The sequence below is a fragment of the Microcaecilia unicolor genome, chromosome 1, assembly GCF_901765095.1.
Source record: "Microcaecilia unicolor chromosome 1, aMicUni1.1, whole genome shotgun sequence".
Taxonomy (NCBI): domain Eukaryota; kingdom Metazoa; phylum Chordata; class Amphibia; order Gymnophiona; family Siphonopidae; genus Microcaecilia; species Microcaecilia unicolor.
In genome coordinates, this window is record NC_044031.1 from 302,725,356 (window position 1) to 302,749,864 (window position 24,509).

Genomic DNA, 24,509 nt, shown 5'->3' on the forward strand with positions numbered 1-24,509 from the left:
CCTGTGAGCTGGGAGTATCGAAATGTGTGTGTAAGCATCCTTTAAGTCCAGAGAGCATAGCCAATCGTTCTGTTGAATAATGGGAAGAAGGGTGCCCAGGGAAACCATCCTGAACTTTTCTTGAACTAGAAATTTGTTCATGCCCCTTAGGTCTAGGATGGGACGCATCCCCCCTGTTTTCTTCTGCACAAGGAAGTACCTGGAATAGAATCCCAGCCCTTCTTCCCCTGGTGGAACGGGTTTGACCGCACCGGCCTTTAGAAGGGCGGAGAGTTCCTCTGCAAGTACCTGCTTGTGCTGGGAACTGTAAGATTGAGCTCCTGGTGGACAATTTGGAGGTTTGGATTCCAGATTGAGAGTGTATCCTAACTGGACTATTTGAAGAACCCACCGGTCGGAGGTTATAAGAGGCCACTGCTGGTGAAAAAATATCAACCTCCCCCCAACCGGTAAGTCATCCAGTACAGACACTTTTATTGAGGCTATGCTTAACTGGAGCCAGTCAAAAGCCCGTCCCTTGCTTTTGCTAGGTAGCAGTATGGGCCTTAGTCGCATGCTGTTGATGAGAACAAGCACGCTGGGGTTGAGCCTGGGTAGGCTGCCGAGAAGCAGGAGTGTACCTACCCTAGAATAGGAATAGGGAGCACTCCTCCTCCCACCAAAAAACCTCCTCCTAGATGAGGAGGCAGTAGCAGAAGACGTCAGGTGGGAGAGAGAATCCATAGCATCATTATGCTTCTTGATCTCATCAACTAGATCCTCTACTTTTTCACCAAAAAGATTATCCCCGCGGCAAGGAACATCCGCCATCCGCTGCTGGACAGAATGATCCAGGTCAGAGACACGCAGCCATGAGAGTCTGCGCATCACTATGCCTTGAGCAGCAACTCTGGATGCCACGTCAAAAGTGTCAAATGTACCCCTGGCCAGGAACTTTCGACACGCCTTCTGCTGCTTGACCACCAGGCAAAAAGGCTCGGCCAGCTCCATAGGGAGTGTATCAACCAAGCTCGACAGTTGCCGTATCGAGTCCTGCAACTGCACGCTCGTGCTGAGCTGGTAAGATTGGATCTTGGCGGCGAGCATAGCGGCCTGGTACGTCTTCCTCCCAAAAGAGTCAAAGAGTTCTAGCCTCTCTGCCTGGGGGCGCTGAAGCATAGTCTCTAGTACTCCTGGCTCTCTTGAGGGCGGAGTCCACCACCATGGAATTGTGGGGTAACTGAGACCTCATCAACCCAGGTTCACAGTGGATCCAATACTGGGATTCAGATTTTTTCGGGACCACGGGGCCAGATAGAGGGGCTGACCAGTTTCGCATAAGGACTTCCTTCAATACCTTATGCAAAGGAACTGTCACAGCCTCTTTAGGTGGAGAAGAATAGTCCAGGACCTCTAGCATCTCAGTCCTGGGCTCATCCTCAACTTCCACAGGGAAGGGAATAGCCGTAGCCATTTCCAGGACAAAAGAGGAAAAGGACAGACTCTCCGGTGGAGATAGTCTCCTTTCTGGCGGAGGGGAAGGATCAGAGGGAATCCCAAAGGACTCATCAGAAGAGAAGTACCTAGGATCCTCTTCTGACTCCCATGAACGCTCCTGCTCAGTATTGGATAGAACCTGAGTTAAGGTGCTTCGACGCCGAGGAACAATGTCCTCTATGGTGATGTCGAGAGGCCGATGCCTGGTCCGACTGCGGCGAAGCTCCCTCCACCAACTTCGAAGGGGAGTCAACCTGGGTGGCAGCCGACGTGGATGCCACAAGTGGCATGGCGGTCAGGGACCTCACCGCAGGCGAAGGGCCAGACACAGCTGCAGCAGCAGGTACAGAAGGCATAAGCACCCCTGACACCGAAACTGACTGTCGTAGCAGTCCCTCCAGAAGTTCTGGAAACAAGGCCCGGATGCGCTCGTCGAGAGCCACCATCGGAGAAGGCTGTGGGGTCGGTGGAACAGGCAGTGTCAGAATCCATGGAGGCTCGGGAGCAGGTACTGGGTTGCTAGGAGACCGACGCATCGGCAACTCCTGTATCGAGGGGGAGCGATCCTCTTGGCACCAACGCTTCTCGGGTGCCGACTCTCTCGATGCCCCGGAGCTCCCGGTACCATGTGTCAAAGGAGAATGACGACAGTGTTTCGCCTTTGCTCGATGCCCGTCATCGAGACTCCGCGGTACCGATGAGGAGGATGTGGAATCCTCAGGTCTCCTCGGGGCCGGGTCCGACGAAGGTCGGTCCCGGGGGGCCTGCATAACAGGAGGCCTTGACGCAGGTAGAGAACCACTCGACGCCTCACTGCTCCCAGTGCAAGTTGGTCTCTCAGCAGCTATTACCTTTCTTCCCGATGTCGATGCTCCTGTCGATGTCGATGACCTTGGTACCGATGTCGATGTTGACGTCAAAGGACCGGACTGAGCCCCAAAAAGTTTTTCTCGTTGGTCTTCTGGAGACGCTTGAGTCTGTTTCTTCATACGAAAACACAGACTACAAGCAGCTGGGCTATGGTCGAGCCCAAGGCACTGGATACACCAGACGTGGGTATTGGTACCTGAGATAGTCCAGCTGCACCGCGTACAACGCTTGAAGCTGCTGGGTGTCTTCGATGATATGGAAGGGAAAACGGCTTCAGCGAAATCAAATGACGCGATTGTGCCTTGAAATGAAAAAGGGGCACAAAAGAAAGGAAAGAACCCGGCTGTGCGGCCTGAAAGTCGGCCGCGTCGAAAAAGAAAGAAAACTTATAAAAAAGGTGTCTAAAAACTAGAAAAATATGGGAGAAATTTTTTTCTTTTTTTTTTTTTAAGAATGAAAAATAAAAATAAAAGTAAACAAACTCATCGTCAAGACTCTTTCTCCTGGGCCAAAAGCGAAGAGAAGTGTAGAAACGCTGTCTCTCCGCCGCGGACAAGAAAAAACTGAGGAAGCATGGTCACGCAATGGGCGGGAAGTCATCCGCGCATGCGTGTGATTCGCACGCTAGAAGACTCTAGCAAAACTTTGTTTTATTTTGCTGGCAAAATGCCGATTCCTAGGCTGACGCGGACATCGACCCACGTGTGAGAACAAGCAGCCTGCTTGCCCTTGGAGAATCACTTTTACATTCATGACAAAAAAATATATTAATTAGAACCTCTACATTAACAATGTATACTTCTAACAGAGTTAGTTTTATAGTAGGAAAAATAGCAGGTTAATGCAAATGCTTATCAATTTACCCATGAAGTCTCAGTGCCATCAGTGAAGGATGGCACTGAGCCTTCATAGGTAAAAGGCCCCTAGTATGAAGATTAGGGCAGTAGGCATTACACCTAAATTATCATCTGTCGTGCTGACTAAAAGATTGGATTCCGTCTATATATTGTTGCACTTTGGCAGGGTCCAAGAATTTATAAGTTTAGTTGTTATGTGTGACCTTGAGGACAACAGGGTAAAACAGTCCATAGCATGCTCCCAGTTGACGCAGTTGTGGCCTGTAGAAGAGAAATTGTTTTCTCTTAATTGTAGTTTCTTTGGTGAAATCTGGAAGAAGAAGGATTTGACAGTTTTTGATACCAAAGAATTTTTATGATATTGGGTATAGGCCCACTTTGAGATATTGATCTGAATGCGGGCCCTCTATGGGCTCTCTCCAGTTCAAATGGCCTTTTAAAGTTTATCTTTAAAAGAGTAGGAAGCATCTCTTCTAAAAAGGAAACTGGGTTTGAGCTTTCAGTGCCCTCGGTTACTCCAAGAATATGGAGATTATTACAACACAATCGATTACTGGAGTCCTCCAACTCAGCCTTTAACATCTCTATGGTTTTGTGATCATGGCCATAAGTCTGCATAGTATCTTCTATATCTGATACTCAGGTTTCCAAATCAGAAGCACGGTCTGACAGGATTGTAGCTTACAGTGCACGTCTGATATTACCATCTTTAAAGCAGCCATACTAGAAGCGCTGTCCTGCAGCATGTTCTTGATCACAGCAAGCTCAGCCATCACTGGGTCAAGGAAGCCTTTTTTGCTCACGGCTTGGCGCCATCTTGAGTGGCGTAGGACAGTCTGATTCAAGTCTTTTACTGCTTGTTCCCACAACGTATTGAGTTTCTGATTTGTTGTTTTTGCCCAATGCCATAATTTGTCTTGCTATTGTGTAAATACAGAAGTATGTTGATCCTGGATGGTAATAGAATTGTAGAGTTAATTAGTGCAGCATGGAGGAGCACATGAGTTATGCTGCCATCCACTAACAAGCCAAGCTCCGCCTCATTAATTAAAAGCTATTTACTTAGCTTTTAAATCAGGTCTCCAGATCTGCTTCCTACATGGACCATGTTTTGCAGGGTATTAAGCCCCAGATGCATCAGTGTGCGGACCTAAACACTACATGCCAACCTTTACTCATAACATATTACAATTTGAGAGAGAACAGTAAAGAGTTTATATACTAAATAAAATAAAGCCTGCATTTAAAGATTTTTCTTGACTGATGAAGACACCGGCGAGTTGTGGGCTGTTAGCTCATATGAAAAGAGTCGCCATTGAGGTCACTGATAAAGATTAACATTCATCATATGAGTGCTGAGCATTTGAGTGGATTTGTGAACTGTAGCTCCCACTCTTGAAAATAGATGCATGTGATCATTTAAATTGATTTGTCTCTGTAGATTTGGAGGCACTATTATGAGAAGAAATGTCTTCCTTCTGCCTGTCCTTCAGTGGAGGTTTATCTCAGTTTGGCACAGATCTGATAGGGGTGGGGACTCGATGTGACTGCAAAGCAGGGATCTAATTGCGGCTTGGGTTGGTTCTCTGGAATGAGGAAAGTGAAACGCTGCATGAGGGTGGTGAAAAAGATAAAAAGCTCCATCCTGGCCAACTGCTCTCCCAAGCACACTCGGCGACCTGCAAGAGAAATTAGAAAATAATGATCTAAATATATAATTTGAAAGTTGTAATTTTCTCATACCATAACCAATTGCTGCATTCTCTTTTATAGCAGGAACATTAATTTTGCAGAGGGAAACTGTGCAGAAAACAAAAGACATTACACAGGATTTTTTGATAAGTAATTATATCCACTGAAGCCCACAACTGAAGAAAGCGCCTGTGTTTATGTTTATTAGTCATTTAGTACACTGCCTAATGGTTAAACGCACAAGGCAGTTTACAGCGTATGCATAAGAAGGAAAGGAATGCCAATTATAGATAGGTCAGGATAGAAAACAGAAGGGACAACGATTGGGCATGGGGACAGGGCACAAGTCACTTAACCCTCCATTGACTCAGGTAAAAAAAAACAACGTAAATTCTAAGCTCTCCGGGGACAGGAAAATACCTACTGTACCTGAATGTAACCTGCCTTGAGCTATTACTGAGAAAGCTGTGATCTAAATTCAAATCCAAAACTCAATACCAGGCATACTGTGAAGTAATACAACTACTACTACTACTACTACTTAACATTTCTAAAGTGCTACTAGGGTTACGAAGTGCTGTACAGTTTAACGAAGAAGGACAGTCCCTGCTCAAAGGAGCTTACAATCTAAAGGACGAAATGTCAAGTTGGGGCAGTCTAGATTTCCTGAATAGAGGTATAATAGTTAGGTGCCAAATGCTACATTGAAAAGGTGTGCTTTGAGCAAGGATTTGAAGATGGGCAAGGAGGGGGCTTGACGTATGGACTCAGGGAGTTTATTCCAAGCATAGGGTGAGGCGAGGCAGAAAGGGCGGAGCCTGGAGTTGGCGGTGGAGGAGAAGGGTACTGAGAGGAGGGATTTGTCCTGTGAGCGGAGGTTACGGGTAGGAACGTAAGGGGAGATGAGGGTAGAGAGGTAATGAGGGGCTGCAGATCGAGTGCACTCAGGACCCAAAGAGCAAGTCTACCATACCATAACAACAGCGTAATTTCCACAAGTCATATAACAAGCACCTATTTAGGAAAAACACTGCAATGGGAACTAGAACATCAATAAACTCGACTTGAACACTCAAGAAGCCAGATTAGTACACATTCATCCTGCAAAGTTAATGCTAACAGAAAACCGTGTCTCTTTCATATACACACAAAACATAGACAAACCCTCACCCAGTATAGAATAACTAACCACAAATTAAAAATAGAAATATATAGACAAATAGTAGACTGAGCCCCCTAAAGCCACAGTGTAACACCAGAGTAAAAGAAAAAGTGATGCATATTCCCCTGTACTGTGCAAAATATAAAGATAGCAGATGTAAATTTCAAAAACTGATATATTCCACTCAGTGGCGATCCTAGCCTGCATGACACCTGGGGCGGATCGCCGATGCGGCCCCCCCCCCCCCCGGCGAAATTACACCTCCCCCCCCCCCCCGGTGAAATGACACCCCCCCCCCGGGTGCACGCCGCTGGGGGGGGGGATGCCGCGGCGCGCGCCTGTCAGCTGAGTTCGTTGACTTCGCTAACTTCGCTGCAGCTCCCTCTGCCCCGACCGGAACAGGAAGTAACTTGTTCCGGGGCAGAGGGAGCTGCAGCGAAGTTAGCGAAGTCAGCGAACTCAGCTGACAGGCGCGTGCCGCGGCACCCCCCAGCGGCGTGCACCCGGGGCGGACCGCCCCCACCGCCCCCCCCTTGGTACGCCACTGATTCCACTCACTACACTAAGGGGTCTTTTTACTAAGGCGTGCTAAATGATAAGACGCCCATTATATTCCTGTGAGTGTCTTATCATTTAGCAAGCACTAATCAGTGTGCATTAGTAAAAGGACCCCTAAGTTAACAAATACAACAAAACAAAAAAATGGAAAATATGATGATACCATTTTATTGGACTAAATACATTTTTCAATTAGCTTTCAGAGGTCAAAACCTCTTTTCTCGGGTCAGGACAGTATACTGCTGTTATGGTATCCTGTTCTGACATGAGAAAGGAAGGTTTGGTCTCCAAATATTAGTCAAAAATGTATCAAAATTAGTCCAATAAAGAATATCACCTTATTTCCATTTTCTATATTTATTAACATTTACACAGTTACCACACTACTTTATCCTAAACTAAAAATAAAATCATTCTTTTCTACCTTTGTTGTCTGGCCATTTACTTTTTCTAATTGTGTTGGTCCCAGGCTCTTGTTTCTGTTTTGTCTTCTAACTCTCTTGCCAAGATTTCCTGTCCATTTGTCATTTTTCTCTACTTTCTTCTCATTTTCCTTTCAGCTTTCTTCAATTTATTTTCCTGCCTCTGTCCAGATTAAATTCTTTCCTAGTATACTGTCTTCAATTTTCCCTTTTTTTAAACTGTGTCTACCCTAAATTTGCCACTTCTTTCCCTCACTCTGGCACTCTAATTTCACTTCCTCTTATTTCCCAGTCTCTCACTAACTCTATCCTCTTTCTTCCCTCCCATTCAGCATTTGTCCCCCCCCCCCCCCCCCCCCACTTAAGCATAAGCATAAGCACTGCCACGCTGGGAAAAGACCAAGGGTTGATCAAGCCCAGCACTCTGACAGCGGCCAATCCAGGCCCCAAGAACCTAGCAAAAAAACCCCAAATTTAATAACGATCAATGGACTTTTCCTTCAGAAATCTGTCCAGACCCCCTTTAAACTCAGCAAGGCCAGCTGCCGTCACTACCTTCTCCGGCAATGAGTTCCAGAGTCTAACTACACGCTGAGTAAAGAAAAACTTTCTCAGATTTGTTTTAAACCTACCACATTCTAATTTCATCTTGTGTCCCCTGGTTCTATTATTGTTAGAAAGCGTAAACAAACGCTTCACATCTGTCTGCTCTATCCCGCTCATTATTTTGTAAACCTCTATCATATCACCTCTCAGCCTTCTCTCCAGGATAAAGAGTCCTAACCGTCTTAACCTCTCCTCATAGGGTAGTCGTCCCATCCCTTTTATAATTTTTGTCGCCCTTCTCTGCACCTTCTCCAATTCCTTTATATCTTTTTTGAGATGAGGCGACCAGGAACTGAACACAATACTCCAGGTGCGGTTGCACCATGGAGCGATATAACGGCATTATAACATCCTCATGCTTGGTTTCCATCCCTTTTCTAATAATACTCAACATTCTGTTCGCCTTCTTAGCCGCCGCAGCACATTGAGCTAAAGATTTCAACATCCTATCCACGATGACTCCCAGATCCCTTTCTTGGTCCGTAACTCCTAACGCAGAACCTTGCATAACATAGCTGTAATTTGGGTTCCTCCTTCCCTCATGCATCACTTTGCACTTGTCAACGTTGAACTTCATCTGCCATTTGGACGCCCAATCTCCCAGTCTCACGAGGTCTTCTCGTAATTTTTCACACTCCTCCCGTGACTAGACAACCCTGGATAACTTTGTGTCATCTGCGAATTTAATTACCTCACTAGTTACTCCCATCTCGAGGTATGCCCTCTTTCTCTCCCCTTCCTTCCAGTGTGTGCCCTTTTTCTCTGCTCCCCCTCCATACAGCATCTTTCTCCTCTCTCCCCCTACTTCCATCTAGCATCTGCCCATTTTCTCTCCTTCTCCATCCAGTGTTTGCCCTTCTCGCCCCGTTTCCATCCAGCTTCTGCTCTCTCTCTCTCTCCCCCTTTTTCCATCCAGGGTCTGCCCCTCTCTTTCTCCCCTTTCCATCTAATATCTGCTCCCCCTCTTTCCATCCAGGGTCTGCCCCCCCCCTCTCTCTCCCTTTCCATTCAGGGTCCGCCCCTTCTCTCTCACTCCCCCTTTCCTCCAACATCTGCCCCCTCTCTCTCTTTCCTTTTCCATCCAGCATCTGCCCCCTCTCTCTCTTCCCCCTTCCATCCAGCATTTGCCCCTTCCTCTTTCTCTCTCTCTCCCTTTCCATCCAGCATCTGCCCACTTTCTCTCTCCCTCTTTCCATCTAGCATCTGTCCTTTTTCTCTCCCTCCATCCAGCATCTTCCCCTTTTCTCTCCCCACTTCCTTCCAGATCCTGGTCCATTCTCTCTCCCATTTCCACCAGAATCTGTCCTCTCTTCTCCCTCCTCCATCCAGCATCTAACCCTTCTCTCTCTCCCTTTTCATCTAGCATCTGTCCCCTCTCTCTCTCTCTCCCCCCCCCCCTCCATCCACCGTCTGTCCCTCTCTCTTCCCCTCCATTCAGCATCTATCCCTCTCTCTCCCCCCTCCACCCAGAGGCATAGCCAGGTTTTCATGTCAGGGGGAGTAGACTTTTGTAAATTAGGCGCTGGTCGGTGTCGGACAGGTGGCAGTGCCAGTATTGTTGCTCAGGTATAGTGACTGTGGCTGGCAATGATTAATACAGGCTGCCTCTGCTGCATCCCACCTACAAGGAAACTGGAAGTTACATCAGGAGGCGGGAGGTAGCAGTGGTCTCGGGACCAGCCAGAGCAGGCAGCCTGTCTTCTGCAAGTAAAATTATTCAAATTGTGACCATCACCTCAGAACAGGGCGGCCAAGAGGGGGGCAGGGGGGACAAAATTCCCCAGGCCTCCAGGGGGGGCCCGGCCCTGCAGTCCCACCCGCCCTCCGTCGTCAACCGTCTGCCACCGGGCCAGACCCCCTGCATTGAAATCACAGTGCCTCTCACCTCTGTGTGAAAGCGCTGCAGGCAGCAGGGCAGCAGATAGCCTCCCTTCAGCCACCACTTCCCCCCAAACATTTGTTGTAACTACGCTTAAGTTAGAAGTAGTAATCCTGCTGTTATCTCCCGCTCCCCACATCCACAGTCAGACTGGAACAGAGCAGACAGAACTGTGAAAGGCTAGGGGAAAGCCAGGAGAAAAGAGATTAAACTATTGTAAGAGAAGACTGAGGTAACACAAAACAAAGACTTCTTTTCTGGGTACTATTTCTGTTTAAGGCCCCCACCCCAAGATACAGAATGGGGACAAAGCCTCAGTACATCAGGTCCTGGCCTTGTGGAAAGAAAGTGATTAGAGGGCCAGGGAAAAGCTGGCAAGAATTTTTGCTCAATTCCCAAGTTTGAGGAAGCTTTCTGCCAGCTTTCATATATTTCCATTCTATTATTCTGTATTAGAATTTCCCCAAACAAGCCCCAGAGATGCCACAGCAAATCCACTCCTACCCTAGCTGAGATAATATTTCACCATCTCTCTGACCTCATGTGCAACTTTCTTAAAATTAGTCACCTTATTTTCTAACTCCTCTTACTGTCTTACCTATCTATATGTTCCATCTTTGCTATACCCTTCACTATCAATTAAAATGCTCTATTATGTATTGTGTTGACAGTATTTATTTTATTTTATTTTATTACATTTGTAACCCACGCTTTCCCACTCATTGCAGGTTCAATGTGGCTTACATATTATATACAGGTATTTATTTGTACCTGGGGCAATGGAGGGTTAAGTGACTTGCCCAGAGTCACAAGGAGCTGCCTGTGCCTGCAGTGGGAATTGAACCCAATTCCCCAGGACCAAAGTCCACCATGCTAACCACTAGGCCACTCCTCTTCATATTGTTATTTGAATATTTTTACTGCTGTAATTGCCTATTGCTCATGTTTGATCTATTCTTACTGTACACCGCCTTGAGTGAATTCCTTCAGAAAGGCGGTAAATAAATCCAAATAAAGAAAATGGGTATCTAGAATGAATAAGCATGAGGTAAATTTACATATACAAGGTTTCTGAGGTGTGCAAATTTGATCTTGTGCATATCCTGAAATTCTGACTGGCTGTGGGGACCCTAGGATGTGTTTGGGAATATTTTAGGATGTACAGTTCCTTATAGTGTTTCAAAGAGCTGCAAACCAGGGACAGCTTGTTCCTAGCCTGATAAGAGCAGTGCACCTGAATTAATTTTTGCCAGATTTGTTTAAGATAGCTGACCAGAGGGAGATCTGCTGCAGGATTAAAATGATGCTTTATTTCTTACTTAAATCTTATTTAAGTTACTTATCTATAATGCCAAACAACGTTAGTACCATTTCATACAAATATATGTGATTCTCCATTCATAAAATGCAGAGTCATGGATCTCAGCTTCAGTGGTGGTATAGGTTCATGATAGAAATAGTGCAACAAGATAGAAAATTAAGGTCAATGAATGTAAGGGGGAAATGTTTCAACTGCCTAATATCCCTTAAGACAATTGGTAAGAGAGGCTAGTGTCCTGATTTGAGAAAGGTAGAAGAGAGAAGAAATGGAAAGGTCAGTCTGGACAGAATTTGGGAGAAAAGTGGCTCATGGAAAGTGGCAAAGAGGAAGAGACCAGCTTAATTAGAAAAATAAAATTTCCAGATGACAAAGGTAGAAAAAAAAAATATTTTTATTTAATGCTTTTTATTACTGAGATGTGCCTGCTTTGTTAAATGTATATTTTTTTCTATTTTTATTTTATAAAATACAGGGGAAATTTTCATTTCTGTTTCTCTTTTACCATATTGCCCTGCTTAGAGTCTTGTTTTCTTGGAGGGGGGGGTCTCCATTTCAGGTTTGTCTGCATGTTTTTTGTGGTCCCCTATTTTGTATCAGATGAGGGTCTGTCCATATTCTGAGGTGAAGGATTCTGCTAGCACAGGGGTGAGCAACCTTGCTCCTGGAGGGCCACAATCCAGTTGGGTTTTCAGGATTTCCTCAATGAATGTGCATGAGATCATTAGGGAAATCCTGACAACTTGACTGGGTTGCAGCCTTCTAGCCCTCAAGGACTGAGGTTGCCCACTCCTGTGGTAGCATGTAGTGTCTGTGTAAGGAATCTATAACAGTCCAGGTTGTTCCAGTTTCCCAGTAGCCGATATAAATTATACTGGGCCCTAAAGCACCAATATATCACTGTCTTTTCATAAGTGGTTTAGGTCTGTTATGGTGTGGTAAGATTTCAGTATAGGTTTGGAGTGTCTTCCTGCAGGATTTTGTGTTATTTCACAAAGTGTCTGCTGGTGGCCCTATCTGAAAGTAGGTTCTGGGGTAAGGGCTGCCTTTGGGGGTCCTTGTCACACAAAGTAAAAAATGCTCAGGACTAGTGGTCTTCACATTCTGTAGAGCAGTAGAAGGAGTGTGTGTGCTGTCCCTGAGGTGATGGTCACAATTTGAATATTTATACTTCTAGTTAAAAAGACAAGCTGCCTACTTCGGCTGGTCTCCTGATGTAACTTCCTGTTTTCCTTGTAGGGCTGGACACAGCAGAGCCAGCCAGGGGCGTAGCTACGGGTGGGCCTGGGTGGGCCCAGGCCACCCATATTTGGCCCAGGCCCACCCAGTTTCATTGATGACCAATCAGCTGCCAGCAATCCTGCACAGCTCAGGCAGTAGTCCATTCGCATTAGTGAAGCACCTCCTACTGTCCTGCTTGTTCCTACTATTCAAGAGTCAAGCATCGGATGGGGGTGGGGAGGAGGTTCGGCTCCGCTCCGCAGCGCACTATGGTGGTTTACTTCGCTCTGCTTCTGTTCTCTATGGCTGCCTGCTGCAGCTCCTCTAGCCTATCCTCACTTACGTGGTCTGCCCTGCAGTGCATGCGTCGATCTGGCATGGCCAGATTTCATTTCGTCGTCTCTCCAGTGAGCCCCCAGGACCCAAGAGGTTGAATTGAGAGCGGGGAGACAGCATGGCGTCAAAGGGTTGAGACCACGGACTCAGAGGTTGGTCTATGTTTTCCCTCCCTCGCACAGCAATAATCCGGTGCACTCAGGGCAGGACAAACGGGCCTGTGGGCTGCTGCATCCATGTTGTCGTTCTTTATTGTTGGTGCTGGTGGCATTTTTTTTTTATCTCGCTTGTGTTTTTCAGTAAGCCAGCTTGTTCAGCAGTATGCAGATGTACACAGAGGTATAATAACAGGATAACTTTTTTTGTGGGTAGAGTTGTGATTTATTGTGTCATTTGGAGAGGCTGCTTGTGGGGACATCCTAGCACGTGATGTATTCGTGTGGAGATATTTTCCTCCTGGTGAAGGGCCACTAAAGTAGACATTATGAGAATCAGGTGCTCGACATTCAGAGTTTCTATCAATCTATTACTTATTTTATGACATTTTTGTGTGCCAAGACACGCACTAAGGGATATGAATTGGTTGATACATGGGAGTATTTGAAATCTTTTAATTTTTTTTCCTGTGTCTGGGTCAAGTGAAGGGTATGGTTTGTGGAACTTGCTCCTTTTGTTTTGTGGGGTGCGGTGGTATACTATAAAGGGTGCATTTACTATTGTTTATTGTTGCTATTTAAGAGAGAAATAGTGGGTGATGGGGCAGAGCTACCATCATACAGAAGTCAAGGATCAGTCTGGGTGTGTGCCAACATTTTCCAGTTCTGTAAAGTCTGTTTGGTTGTGAAAGGCATATATATATACAGTGGGGGAAATAAGTATTTGATCCCTTGCTGATTTTGTAAGTTTGCCCACTGACAAAGACATGAGCAGCCCATAATTGAAGGGTAGGTTATTGTAACAGTGAGAGATAGCACATCACAAATTAAATCCGGAAAATCACATTGTGGAAAGTATATGAATTTATTTGCATTCTGCAGAGGGAAATAAGTATTTGATCCCCACCAACCAGTAAGAGATCTGGCCCCTACAGACCAGGTAGATGCTCCAAATCAACTCGTTACCTGCATGACAGACAGCTGTCGGCAATGGTCACCTGTATGAAAGACACCTGTCCACAGACTCAGTGAATCAGTCAGACTCTAACCTCTACAAAATGGCCAAGAGCAAGGAGCTGTCTAAGGATGTCAGGGACAAGATCATACACCTGAAACAAGGCTGGAATGGGCTACAAAACCATCAGTAAGACGCTGGGCGAGAAGGAGACAACTGTTGGTGCCATAGTAAGAAAATGGAAGAAGTACAAAATGACTGTCAATCGACAAAGATCTGGGGCTCCACGCAAAATCTCACCTCGTGGGGTATCCTTGATCATGAGGAAGGGTTAGAAATCAGCCTACAACTACAAGGGGGGAACTGTCAATGATCTCAAGGCAGCTGGGACCACTGTCACCACGAAAACCATTGGTAACACATTACGACATAACGGATTGCAATCCTGCAGTGCCCGCAAGGTCCCCCTGCTCCGGAAGGCACATGTGATGGCCCGTCTGAAGTTTTGCCAGTGAACACCTGGATGATGCCGAGAGTGATTGGGAGAAGGTGCTGTGGTCAGGATGAGACAAAAATTGAGCTCTTTGGCATGAACTCAACTCGCCGTGTTTGGAGGAAGAGAAATGCTGCCTATGACCCAAAGAACACCGGCCCCACTGTCAAGCATGGAGGTGGAAATGTTATGTTTTGGGGGTGTTTCTCTGCTAATAGGGCACAGGACTACTTCACCGCATCAATGGGAGAATGGATGGGGCCATGTACCGTACAATTCTGAGTGACAACCTCCTTCCCTCCGCCAGGGCCTTAAAAATGGGTCGTGGCTGGGTCTTCCAGCACGACAATGACCAAAACATACAGCCAAGGCAACAAAGGAGTGGCTCAGGAAGAAGCACATTAGGGTCATGGAGTGGCCTAGCCAGTCACCAGACCTTAATCCCATTGAAAACTTATGGAGGGAGCTGAAGCTGCGAGTTGCCCAAGCGACAGCCCAGAACTCTTAATGATTTAGAGATGATCTGCAAAGAGGAGTGGACCAAAATTCCTCCTGACATGTGTGCAAACCTCATCATCAACTACAGAAGACGTCTGACCGCTGTGCTTGCCAACAAGGGTTTTGCCACCAAGTATTAGGTCTTGTTTGCCAGAGGGATTAAATACTTATTTCCCTCTGCAGAATGCAAATAAATTCATATACTTTCCACAATGTGATTTTCCGGATTTAATTTGTGATGTGCTATCTCTCACTGTTACTAATAACCTACCCTTCAATTATGGGCTGCTCATGTCTTTGTCAGTGGGCAAACTTACAAAATCAGCAAGGGATCAAATACTTATTTCCACCACTGTATATATATATATAATTTTTTTTTTTTTGGGGGGGGGGAGTTAATCTTTGTCTCCAAGCTCTGTGTTTGTATATAGATGAGTCCCAGGAATAATTATGGCTAAGGGAAAGCAGCAGTAAAACAGTTGGAGCTGAATGACACTTATGTTTTCCAAATGATGATAGCTTGAAGGGATTGTCCTTGTTGTAAGACCAGAGTAATAATTTCTTAGCTTCTTGCCTAAAATTAAACCAAGGAGGAACAACTCTGTCTCACTGCATTTCCAGTTTTAGCACAGTATAAGTCATCACAAGGACAAAATATAAGAAAACCAATGGACTGCATTAGGGGCTTATAGCCCATGTAGTTATGTTTAAACAAATGAGAGATCTGCATGAAAGAAAATGTTTTTATTATTTTGACATGAAAACCACTTGTCCCTGAAACATGTTCAAAATGCAATAATCTATTTGTACAAAAGAGATGAAGTGAAGATATGCTTCCATATGCACCAATGAAGGAGAGTTTCAATTTAATTTCAGTATATTCCTTTATTTAAAATTTTCTGTGTTCCATAAAGTATGTATCTGGTTTATGTTGATGCAGGACATCTGTTGGGCCAGATAATTTTGTCATCAAGTGCATGCTAAGGCATTATTTAGACTATCCCATGAAACATGGCTCATACCTATATACATAGTGCCCACCCATATTAACTCTAGGCCCATCAAAAAAGCAGCAAGCCATCAATGTTTCTGTAGCTGCATCTGTGGGTCCAGCATTTCTCCCCTTCTTACTCACTTTCCCTCCTCCTCTTCCATCATCTTTTTTTTTTTGTTACATTTGTACCCCGCGCTTTCCCACTCATGGCAGGCTCAATGCGGCTACATGGGGCAATGGAGGGTTAAGTGACATGCCAGAGTCACAAGGAGCTGCCTGTGCTGAAGTGGGAATCGAACTCAGTTCCTCAGGACCAAAGTCCACCACCCTAACCACTAGGCCACTCCTTCCTTCTCTAGTCCTTCTTTCCATCTTATAACACCAGGCTTCCCAAAGCAGATTACAACAGTTAACACGAACCCATCAGGAAACAGGCTATCCTCACTGAAATTTGGCCATCTGTATTATATAGAACAGTGTAGAAAAATGAGCACAAAATACAGCATTTATTACTCCTGTTTTCTACAGCCACAATAATTTTTAGCTGTTTTAGTGATATTCAATTGTTATTTCTGGATATTTATATCGAGAAAGAGTAATCCACCTAAGTGGGATGAACACCTTTTCAAGGTCGGTCCAAAACATGTTTTCGTGCATGTATGTCTATATATAATATATTCGCATGTTTTGTACTTGTGTGTATGTAATATATGTTGATGGCATAATGTTTTTGTAAACCCATTCCAACATATACATATATATATATATTTTTTTTTAGTTAATGATTTTTTACTACAGATATATTGATCCATGTCTTATTGCATGGAAATATGTGGATAAATAAGTATGTATATGTATCCTAATTAATTGACCTTTTATTATATATATCTTCCTTTTAATATTAGTAGATTTATTTTTTGTATAAGTTCTACACCTATACATTGAAACATTTACATTAGTATTCCTTTGTCTTCATTGATCTAACCCCCTTTTTTTCAACCATTCCAATCTACACTTCTCATAATATATCTTTGACCCTTACAAATTCAGGCTACTTTGCTCTTTTAATCAACATAGCTTTAATCTTGTTTGCCTTCCTATCTTTTTTATCCATTGCGTCATTTGACATTTACAGCGTTCTTTCATAATAAGATACATCGATTGTCAACAATGACACCCCCTTCCCTTTTGACAACGTTTGTTTATTCGACACGTCATCTTTAAGTCTATCCCCTGCTTATATTCATTATTGGATTATCATTGTACCAATCCTCCGTTTTTTGGACGCTCTGATTGAGCACGCTCTATGTCAATCTATCACATCAAATATCACATGATCATGATTCATCCAAATAGCGTACTTACGTAATACGTCTTCCTTTACCTTTTTGGCGCCAAACACAGCATTTATAGGATACGTTTTTTCCCCATAGTCATTACAAGTGTATTGAGACGCTGCGCCAACAAAATACTATAAAGGTCTTTTTCAAGGTAAATATGTTTTCTTGTGCTCGCTCATGGAAGATATTCAGAGTGATATAAGGTACTGTAAATACTTTTATTTTTCTTTTGCTCGCCTAAGGAAGACTTTCATAGTGACATATGGTAATGTATGTATATATAATATATTTTTGTTTTCATACTTGTATTATGTTCCACTTTCTGGCTCGAAGTTGTTCATAGTCACTGATTTTGCGATCTCATTTGGCTGCTCTGTGTGTACCGTGAACGCCGTGCGAAGGTACAAACACTGTTCAGTTTGCAGCACCTGCGTAATTTCTCTGGACCTCCTTTTTCTTATTTAACCACCAACGCAGTGCAGTGTTAACACTGTGCATACTTTTCTGCCCTACATTACCCGTATTAACACTGTGCATATTTTCTGCCCTATATTTCCTGATTTACAACGTAAAGTCCCGTGGACACATACTTCTGGTCTAACACCACGCATACTTTTCTGCCCTACATTTCCCGATTCACAACGTAAATCCCGTGGACACATCTTTAAAGAACAATATACTTCTGGTGTAACCTCAGTTGTAGTAATGACGTTTTCTCTTTCTTTTCTATATTTCTATTTTTCTTTATAGACTATTCGACCTCAAGTTCTTATTTGAGAATACAAGGATCACCAAGGTCGGTCATTCTATTTTCCTCATAGAAACACTTTATCTCATCATTTTTTTATTTATATTCACTGCATTCCATACTTTCTGCATTTACTTATTTTACACCCTCTTTGTAATGTGCTGTGAACATGGCCATATATATATAAAAAAAATTTTGATAATTAAATATCTTTAATATATATTTTTTCAACCTTTAATTTGATTTAAAGATACATATACATATAATGTGTGTATGTGTGTATGTATATATTTATATGCATATATATTTCTGACTTTCTTTGTCTTAATCACAGATTTATATTAGTGCACACTAATGTAATATAATATATAAGCATGTTCTGCCTTTTATCTGTTATACCATATAGAGTTTCCACATATGGACATGTAATTATATTATATTATATATGTATATATATGTACTTTTTATCACATTTTATATTTCTTTTCTTAGACCATACAAATTCATATTCTTTATCATTCTGTATTATTTATATATATCTTTGTTACATCATGTTTCTATATATATTTATATTTTGTATATTTTATATATATACTTTTACTCTAGATATATACTGAAAATTTTCTGATGCATGATTTCCCACTATTGTTTCTTACTATACTTGTTGCTTATTTGAATTTATTTTTTTTTTAAATACTTATTATTGTTTTTTATTATATTGTTTATTTGAATTTATGTTTTCAAATATCTATTGTTTTTAGACTCTTGAGGCAGGCCTTCTGGCCGAAACCACAGTTGTCTGTGTCGAGTCATTTAATAAAGTGGGTTCTTTGAAATTTATCTCCCATTTTCCTGGAGTCATTGGTCCATTTCCCACTCTTTTTCTGTGTGATATTTATATCTACATATGGGAAGCTTTCAAATAACTGTAAAGCTGTAAAAAAAATTTTTTTTTAATTATTTTGTCCTCTGCCTTTTAAGGCACTGCCTATCCAAATAGAACAGCTTTAGACTTTTTACAGATGGACCACATATAGGCAGTCCCTTATCTCTAATATTTTTGCTATCATTTTCTATAGCTTTTACTGTTGTTTTGGGTCAAAACTCCTCCCCCATCACCTGCTTTATCTAACCTCCTTGCCTTCAACTCCCCCCCCTCCCTGAGTCCAGCACTGCTTTCTGTTCCTCTCTCCTCTCAGAGTCAACACCACTGTTTCCCCTCTCTCTCTCTCTACCCCCCAGTCCAGTACCGCATTGTTTCCCCCTCTCTCTCCCCTCCTCCGAGTCAAACACCACTGTTCCCCCCCCCTCTCTCTCTCTAACCCCCCCCAGTACCAGCACCGCATTGTTTCCCCCCCCCTCTCTCCCCTGAGTCAGCACCACTTTCTTTCCCCCTCTCCGAGTCCAACACCAATATTTCCCCCCCTCTCTCTCTCTCCCCCCCCAATCCAGAACTGCTTTGTTTCCCCCTCTCTCTTCCCTGAGTCCAGCACCACTTTCTTCCCCCTCCCACTCTCTTCCCCTTCCCCCGAGTCCAGCACTGGTTTCTTTCCCCCTCTCTCCCCCCCTCCCGAGTCCAGCACTGCTTTTCTGTAATCCCCCCCGGGACCATCAAAACCTGCTTCATTTAGCAGCCCCTGCAGCAATAAGCAAGCTGCCAGAGCCACGTCAGATCCTTCCTTCCCTACACCGTGTCCCGCGCTGCTCTAGCTCTTCTTCCTGTTTGCGTGAGGTGGGAGTCGTGACACAACAGCAGAGAGGGAAGGATCCGACGCTGGGCTCAATCAGGCTGCTTGTTTAGCAGCGGAAGCAGCCCCTGCAGCAATAACAAAGTAGCCTTGACGGGATGGGTGGGGGGAGAAGGAGAACAGAGAGTGGCGTTGGGCTTGGAGAAGGAGGCGTGCTGTAGAACGGTGGAAGGGAGAAAGTGCAAATTAGAAAAAAATGTGCCGGCCTAAACCGCATAGGCACCATTTTAATAAAAATCTGTTTGGGGGAGCGACTGCTCCCCCTGCGCCTCCTAGCTACGCCACTGCCTCCACCCAGCATCGGTCCTCTTTTTCTCCCCCCTCCATCCAGCATCTGACTCTTCTCTCTCCCCACTTCCTTCCAGAGCTGGTCCCTCTCTCTTCCCCATTTCCACTGAGAGTCTGTCTCTTTTCTCCCTCCTCCATCCAGCATCTGACTCTTCTCCTCTCCCCGTTTCCATCTAGTATCTGCCCCTCTCTCTCCTCTCTCCCCAGTTCCATTCAGCATCTACCTTCTCTCTCCCCCCATGTCATTCAGCATCTGCCCCCTCTTCCTTCTTCCATCTGGCATTTGTCCTCTTTCTTCCCCTCATGCATCTGGCTTCTGTCTCCCCCTCCCCCTCATCCAGCTTCTATCCCCCTTTCCCCTGCATCCAGTGTCTGCCCCCTTTCTCCACCTCCAACATTCTGCATCCACCTCCTCTCGCTCTCCCCTCCCACCTAACACCTTCACCACCACTGCTGCTGTTTATTCAGACTAACATCAGCAGTGGTGGCAAAACAAAAGTAAAAGAATCACAGGGCTGTTCTGTTCCTATTTGTGGCTGCCAGCCCTGCCTCCCTCTGACAGGGCCAGTGCTTGGGTCTCTGGTGCCCCCCTGCAAACTATCAGTTGGCTCCCTGTTCTGCTATGGATTTACAGCCTGTTTCATTAACAAAGACTACTCAGTAATTACTGTGGATTCTTTTGGATTTGTATTAGGTAAATGAGACTTTTATTAGAGGTGTTAAATATACAATGATTAAGATATATATATATATATATATATATATATATATATACACACACACACACAATGATTAGCTATATACCTGAAAAGAAACAATACCTATAATCATCATTCTATCTATAATTAAGGAAAACCTATGTATAAACAATCATTACATCACTGGTCTTTACATCTAAGCAAAGCTAAGAGTTCCTAGACCAGGAAAAGCAATAAAACAATCATCACTGGTCCTTACATCATTCAGGCTCTTATCATCAGCTTGGGGGGGGCCCTGTTCACAGCAAAAGCCAGGAGTTTCTTTGGCCAGGAAACATGGTTCTCTGCGTAGTATGTACATTACTCACAGACGAGCTCCCCATTTCACTGAAAGAAACTCCCCTTTTTATTAGGCTTAGAACTCATGTTCAGAGCTAAGGAAAATTACAGAATGCTTGATAATTTTTCTGTTTAGGTAACAAGCCATACTGTGAGAATGTGGTCACATGTTTCCCAGTTCAGGTGGCCAGTCTGAACTGGAAACAGGCTCCACCTCTCCCTTCACATACCAAATTAATTAGAGCTTTGTCTTATCTTCGACATTCCAACTTATTTTCACACAATCAAAGTTAAACAATCATTTTTAAACAAAATTACTTCTAATCACAGATACAGACCCCAAGTGGATTTGTTGGTCAGACAGTTGAAAAGCAATCTCTAAATCCTTTTTATTACCACTCCCCACCCCACCCCCAGTCCAGCATCTCCCATTTGCTCTTCTCCCCTCCCCGCACCCTTTTTCAGCCCAGTGCCTTAAAAGGTGAAGAACAAAAGTGTTTTTTTTTTTACTTGACAGCTTTTTAATTTATTTGAAAGCTTCCCATATGTAGATATAAATATCATGAAATAAAACCGAATATCATTAAAAACTGCTTAAAGAATTACTGTAGCTGGCGGAAACAGCACTAATAAAGGCTATATTTTGTGCTCCTTTTTCTACACTGTTCTATAAATACAGTAATATATGGCCAAATTCAGTGAGGATATCCTGTTTACTGATGGGTTCATCTTAACTGTTTCTGTAATCTGCCTTGGGAAACCTGGTGTTACAAAGATTGGAAGTAAAATTAACTCTTCTGGGAGGAAGGAAGTGACGTCACGCGGCTGAATGGCAGCTTAACTTCTGAGCTCCGTGTCTCCTCACCCTCTCAAAGGTGCTTCCGAATCAAAAAACCTCTCTAAAACCGCATACGGGGACTATAAGTGATCGCTGAACGTCCCAGGAAAAGCGCATGAGTAAAAAAAAGCGGAGCGCAGCAGCGCGAGCACGAAAGGCCAGCCACGAGGCAAGCGGAACGGGGCCTTGTGCGCCCCCCATCCCCCAAAACACGCTGCTCATCGGAGTCGGGTTCGGCTTCTTCGAGGGAAGATGGTGTCGGGGGACTTGAAGCGGCCCAAGGGCAAGCTATCCCCGCCGACCTGACACGCTGCCTGGAAACCATTCGCGCCGAAATCAGAGCCTCCAAAGAAGAGATCTTAGAGCACGTGGACGCTCTGAGCGTGGATTTGAAAGAGCTGGGAGGCCGAGTGGAAGTCTTAGAGGAGAAGGCAGAAGAGCAGGGGGATAAAAACGAAGAGGTGGATAAACAGCTTGCTAAGTTAATGGAACAGGCGGAGGAATTCCAATATAAATTAGATGACCTAGAAAACCGAGGACGCAGACACAATTTAAGATTCAGAGGTGTCCCAGAAAATGAAGACCGAGAAGCAGTACCGGAGGTGGTGCGAAATATATGTGCCCAGTTGATGGGAGAGGACTTTGATATAGCTGCAATGGGCATTGACAGGGCGGCATAGAGCGCTGGGGAAAATTCGAGACAACAACCCCCGGGACATAGTGGTGCGCTTCTCTTCATATAATTGCAAGGACCAGATATGGCAGAAAGCTAGAAAGAACCCCGAAGTGGAATTCATGGGGCGAGAATTGCAATATACCAGGACCTCTCTTTATTCACGTTGAACTCACGTAGAGCTATGAGACCGGTAATAGAGATCCTGAAGAGAGAGAAGATTCTCTACAGGTGGACATTCCCGTTTGCACTCTGTTTCGAGATCAAGGGCGCGCAGCATAGATGCCGAGGAGTGGGAGAAGCCTGGAAGCTTTTATACGAGGCTGGATTGGCCGCTGCAGCTACCCTACCAGTTGAGGTGGCTTCTTCTACAAAAGCAAGACTTCAGAGATGGAAAAGGGGTAGAGAAAGCACCCAGGAAGCCCAGGCCCTGAGCTGCAGAGGCGAAAACAAGAATCTGGTGAGAGGGAATCAGAAGCGGAGAGACATTGAGAGGAGGTGATATGCAAAGAGACATTTGGGAGATAAACGAAGTATAAAGAATGATATGAGTTAAATATTGATAGAATTGAGAATGCATGAGGGAGGGGGAGGGGGGCAAGGGGGAAGGCCGAAGGGAGTGTTCAGTCGTGTGGTGATAGGCTCCTATTTAAAAGTGAGTCAGTTCGGCTGGTGAGGTTACTTCCTTGCAACACCCAGCTGGTGCCATATGGGACCAGTTGGTGGATATTGGCCATGGGGCCAGGGAGGGTATGGGATGGGGGGGGGAGGGACTGGGATGGGAAGGGATAAGGAATTGAGAACAACCAGAACAACCAGGAAGCAAGCGAGTAGGAAGAGGGGGATGAAAGGATGGATAGCCATCCTTCAATGGAAGCGGGGGTGTAACTATAGAATAAGCAATGACGGGATTTAAATTGGTAACTTATAATATGAAGGGGTTGAACTCCCCTTATAAGAGGCATGCGTTGTCCCGAGAGTTGCAGTTGTTTGAAACCTCAAGTGGTCTTTTTGGCAAGAAACGCATTTAATGCAAAAATATGAGGGCCTGTTAGCCACTAAACAGTATCCACTGGCGGTTGTGCCTCAGATGTAAAGGGGGTTAAAAAAAGGGGGGTGGCGATATTATTCATAGAGATGTCCAGGTGCAGATTGTACGTTCTAAAAAGGACAGGGAAGGAAGATTTCTTCTATTGCAAGTTGTGCTGGAGCAGGAGGAGTATACCTTGGCAAGTGTATATGCGCCAATGAGAGGCAGTGGGGAATTTTGTCCTTCGTCTCCGAAAAGAGGTGCAGGGCTTTGCCAAGGGGAATTAATAATGGCGGGAGACTTTAACGCCACTATGCAACCTGACTAGACCGTTCTACTCCTCCTGCCCCTTTAGATTGTAAAATTTCACAGGCATTAAAAGATTGTGTGGATGAATTGGGCTTATACGATGCATGGAGACTGGCACACCCCAGGATGAGAGACTACACATTTTACTCCCAGGTTCATCTGTCATACTCTAGGCTTGATTACATTTTTTTGGACAGGGCACTGTCCTGGGGGGAGAGGGGGAATCTTCTATAGGCCACATTAGCATATCTGATCATGCCCCGATCTGGTCTGTGCTCCCGTCCCTAAGAGAGGAACCGAGAGAAAAAAGATGGACGCTTAACAATGGTTTGCTACAGGACCCGGAATTAGTAGCGGGATTTCGTCCAGTCTTGAAAGAATACTTTGATATGAACTTAGACTCGGTACCCTCTCTGGGAATGGTGTGGGACGCCTTTAAGGCAGTCTCCCAGAGGCTACTTTATACAAGGAGCGAGCAGGAGAGTGAGGGCACACAAAGCTCAGTTAGTCCTATGTATGGACAAACTCGGGAGACTAGAGGCTAAATACAGGGCCACAGGTTCCCTGTCAGACCTGCGTAGGTTGCAGGCGGTTAGACTGGAGCTTGGTTCGCTCCATGAAGACAGCTTGCAATTTGCACATGCAAGGATGAAGCAGGTCTATTATGAACACACTAACAAGCCTGGTAGGCTACTAGCAATCAAATTAAGACAGTTGAGATCCACTCGTCACATCTTGAAAGTCCGAGATGGTAAAGGGCAGGTGATGCATAGATCAGCACAGATCAGACAGTGTTTTGCTCAATATTACGAGACTCTATACAAGGAGGATGCCACTGTGCAGACAGACAAAATTGATGAATACTTGGGAGCTAGGGGGCTGGAGGGTTTGACTGAAGCACAGAGGGAGGAGCTTGAATCTCCGGTGCGGGTAGATGAGGTTATTAGGGCTATTAAAACCTTGCCCACAGGGAAGGTGCCTGGGATAGATGGATTCACCAACGACT

At 44.6% G+C, this 24,509-nt stretch overlaps 1 protein-coding gene across 2 annotated transcripts in view; it reads right to left on the reverse strand.

Moving 5' to 3' along the window:
- Nucleotides 1-2,259: 2,259 nt before the first annotated feature.
- Nucleotides 2,260-24,509, reverse strand: part of LOC115473043 (cytochrome P450 2D15-like) — a 106,000-nt gene continuing 83,750 nt past the window's right edge. For both annotated transcript variants that reach the window (XM_030207668.1, XM_030207659.1), the window contains one exon: nt 2,260-4,882. In XM_030207668.1, coding sequence (XP_030063528.1) covers nt 4,704-4,882 — 179 coding nt within the window. In that variant the 3' untranslated portion in view covers nt 2,260-4,703. The remainder of the gene's footprint in view (nt 4,883-24,509) is intronic.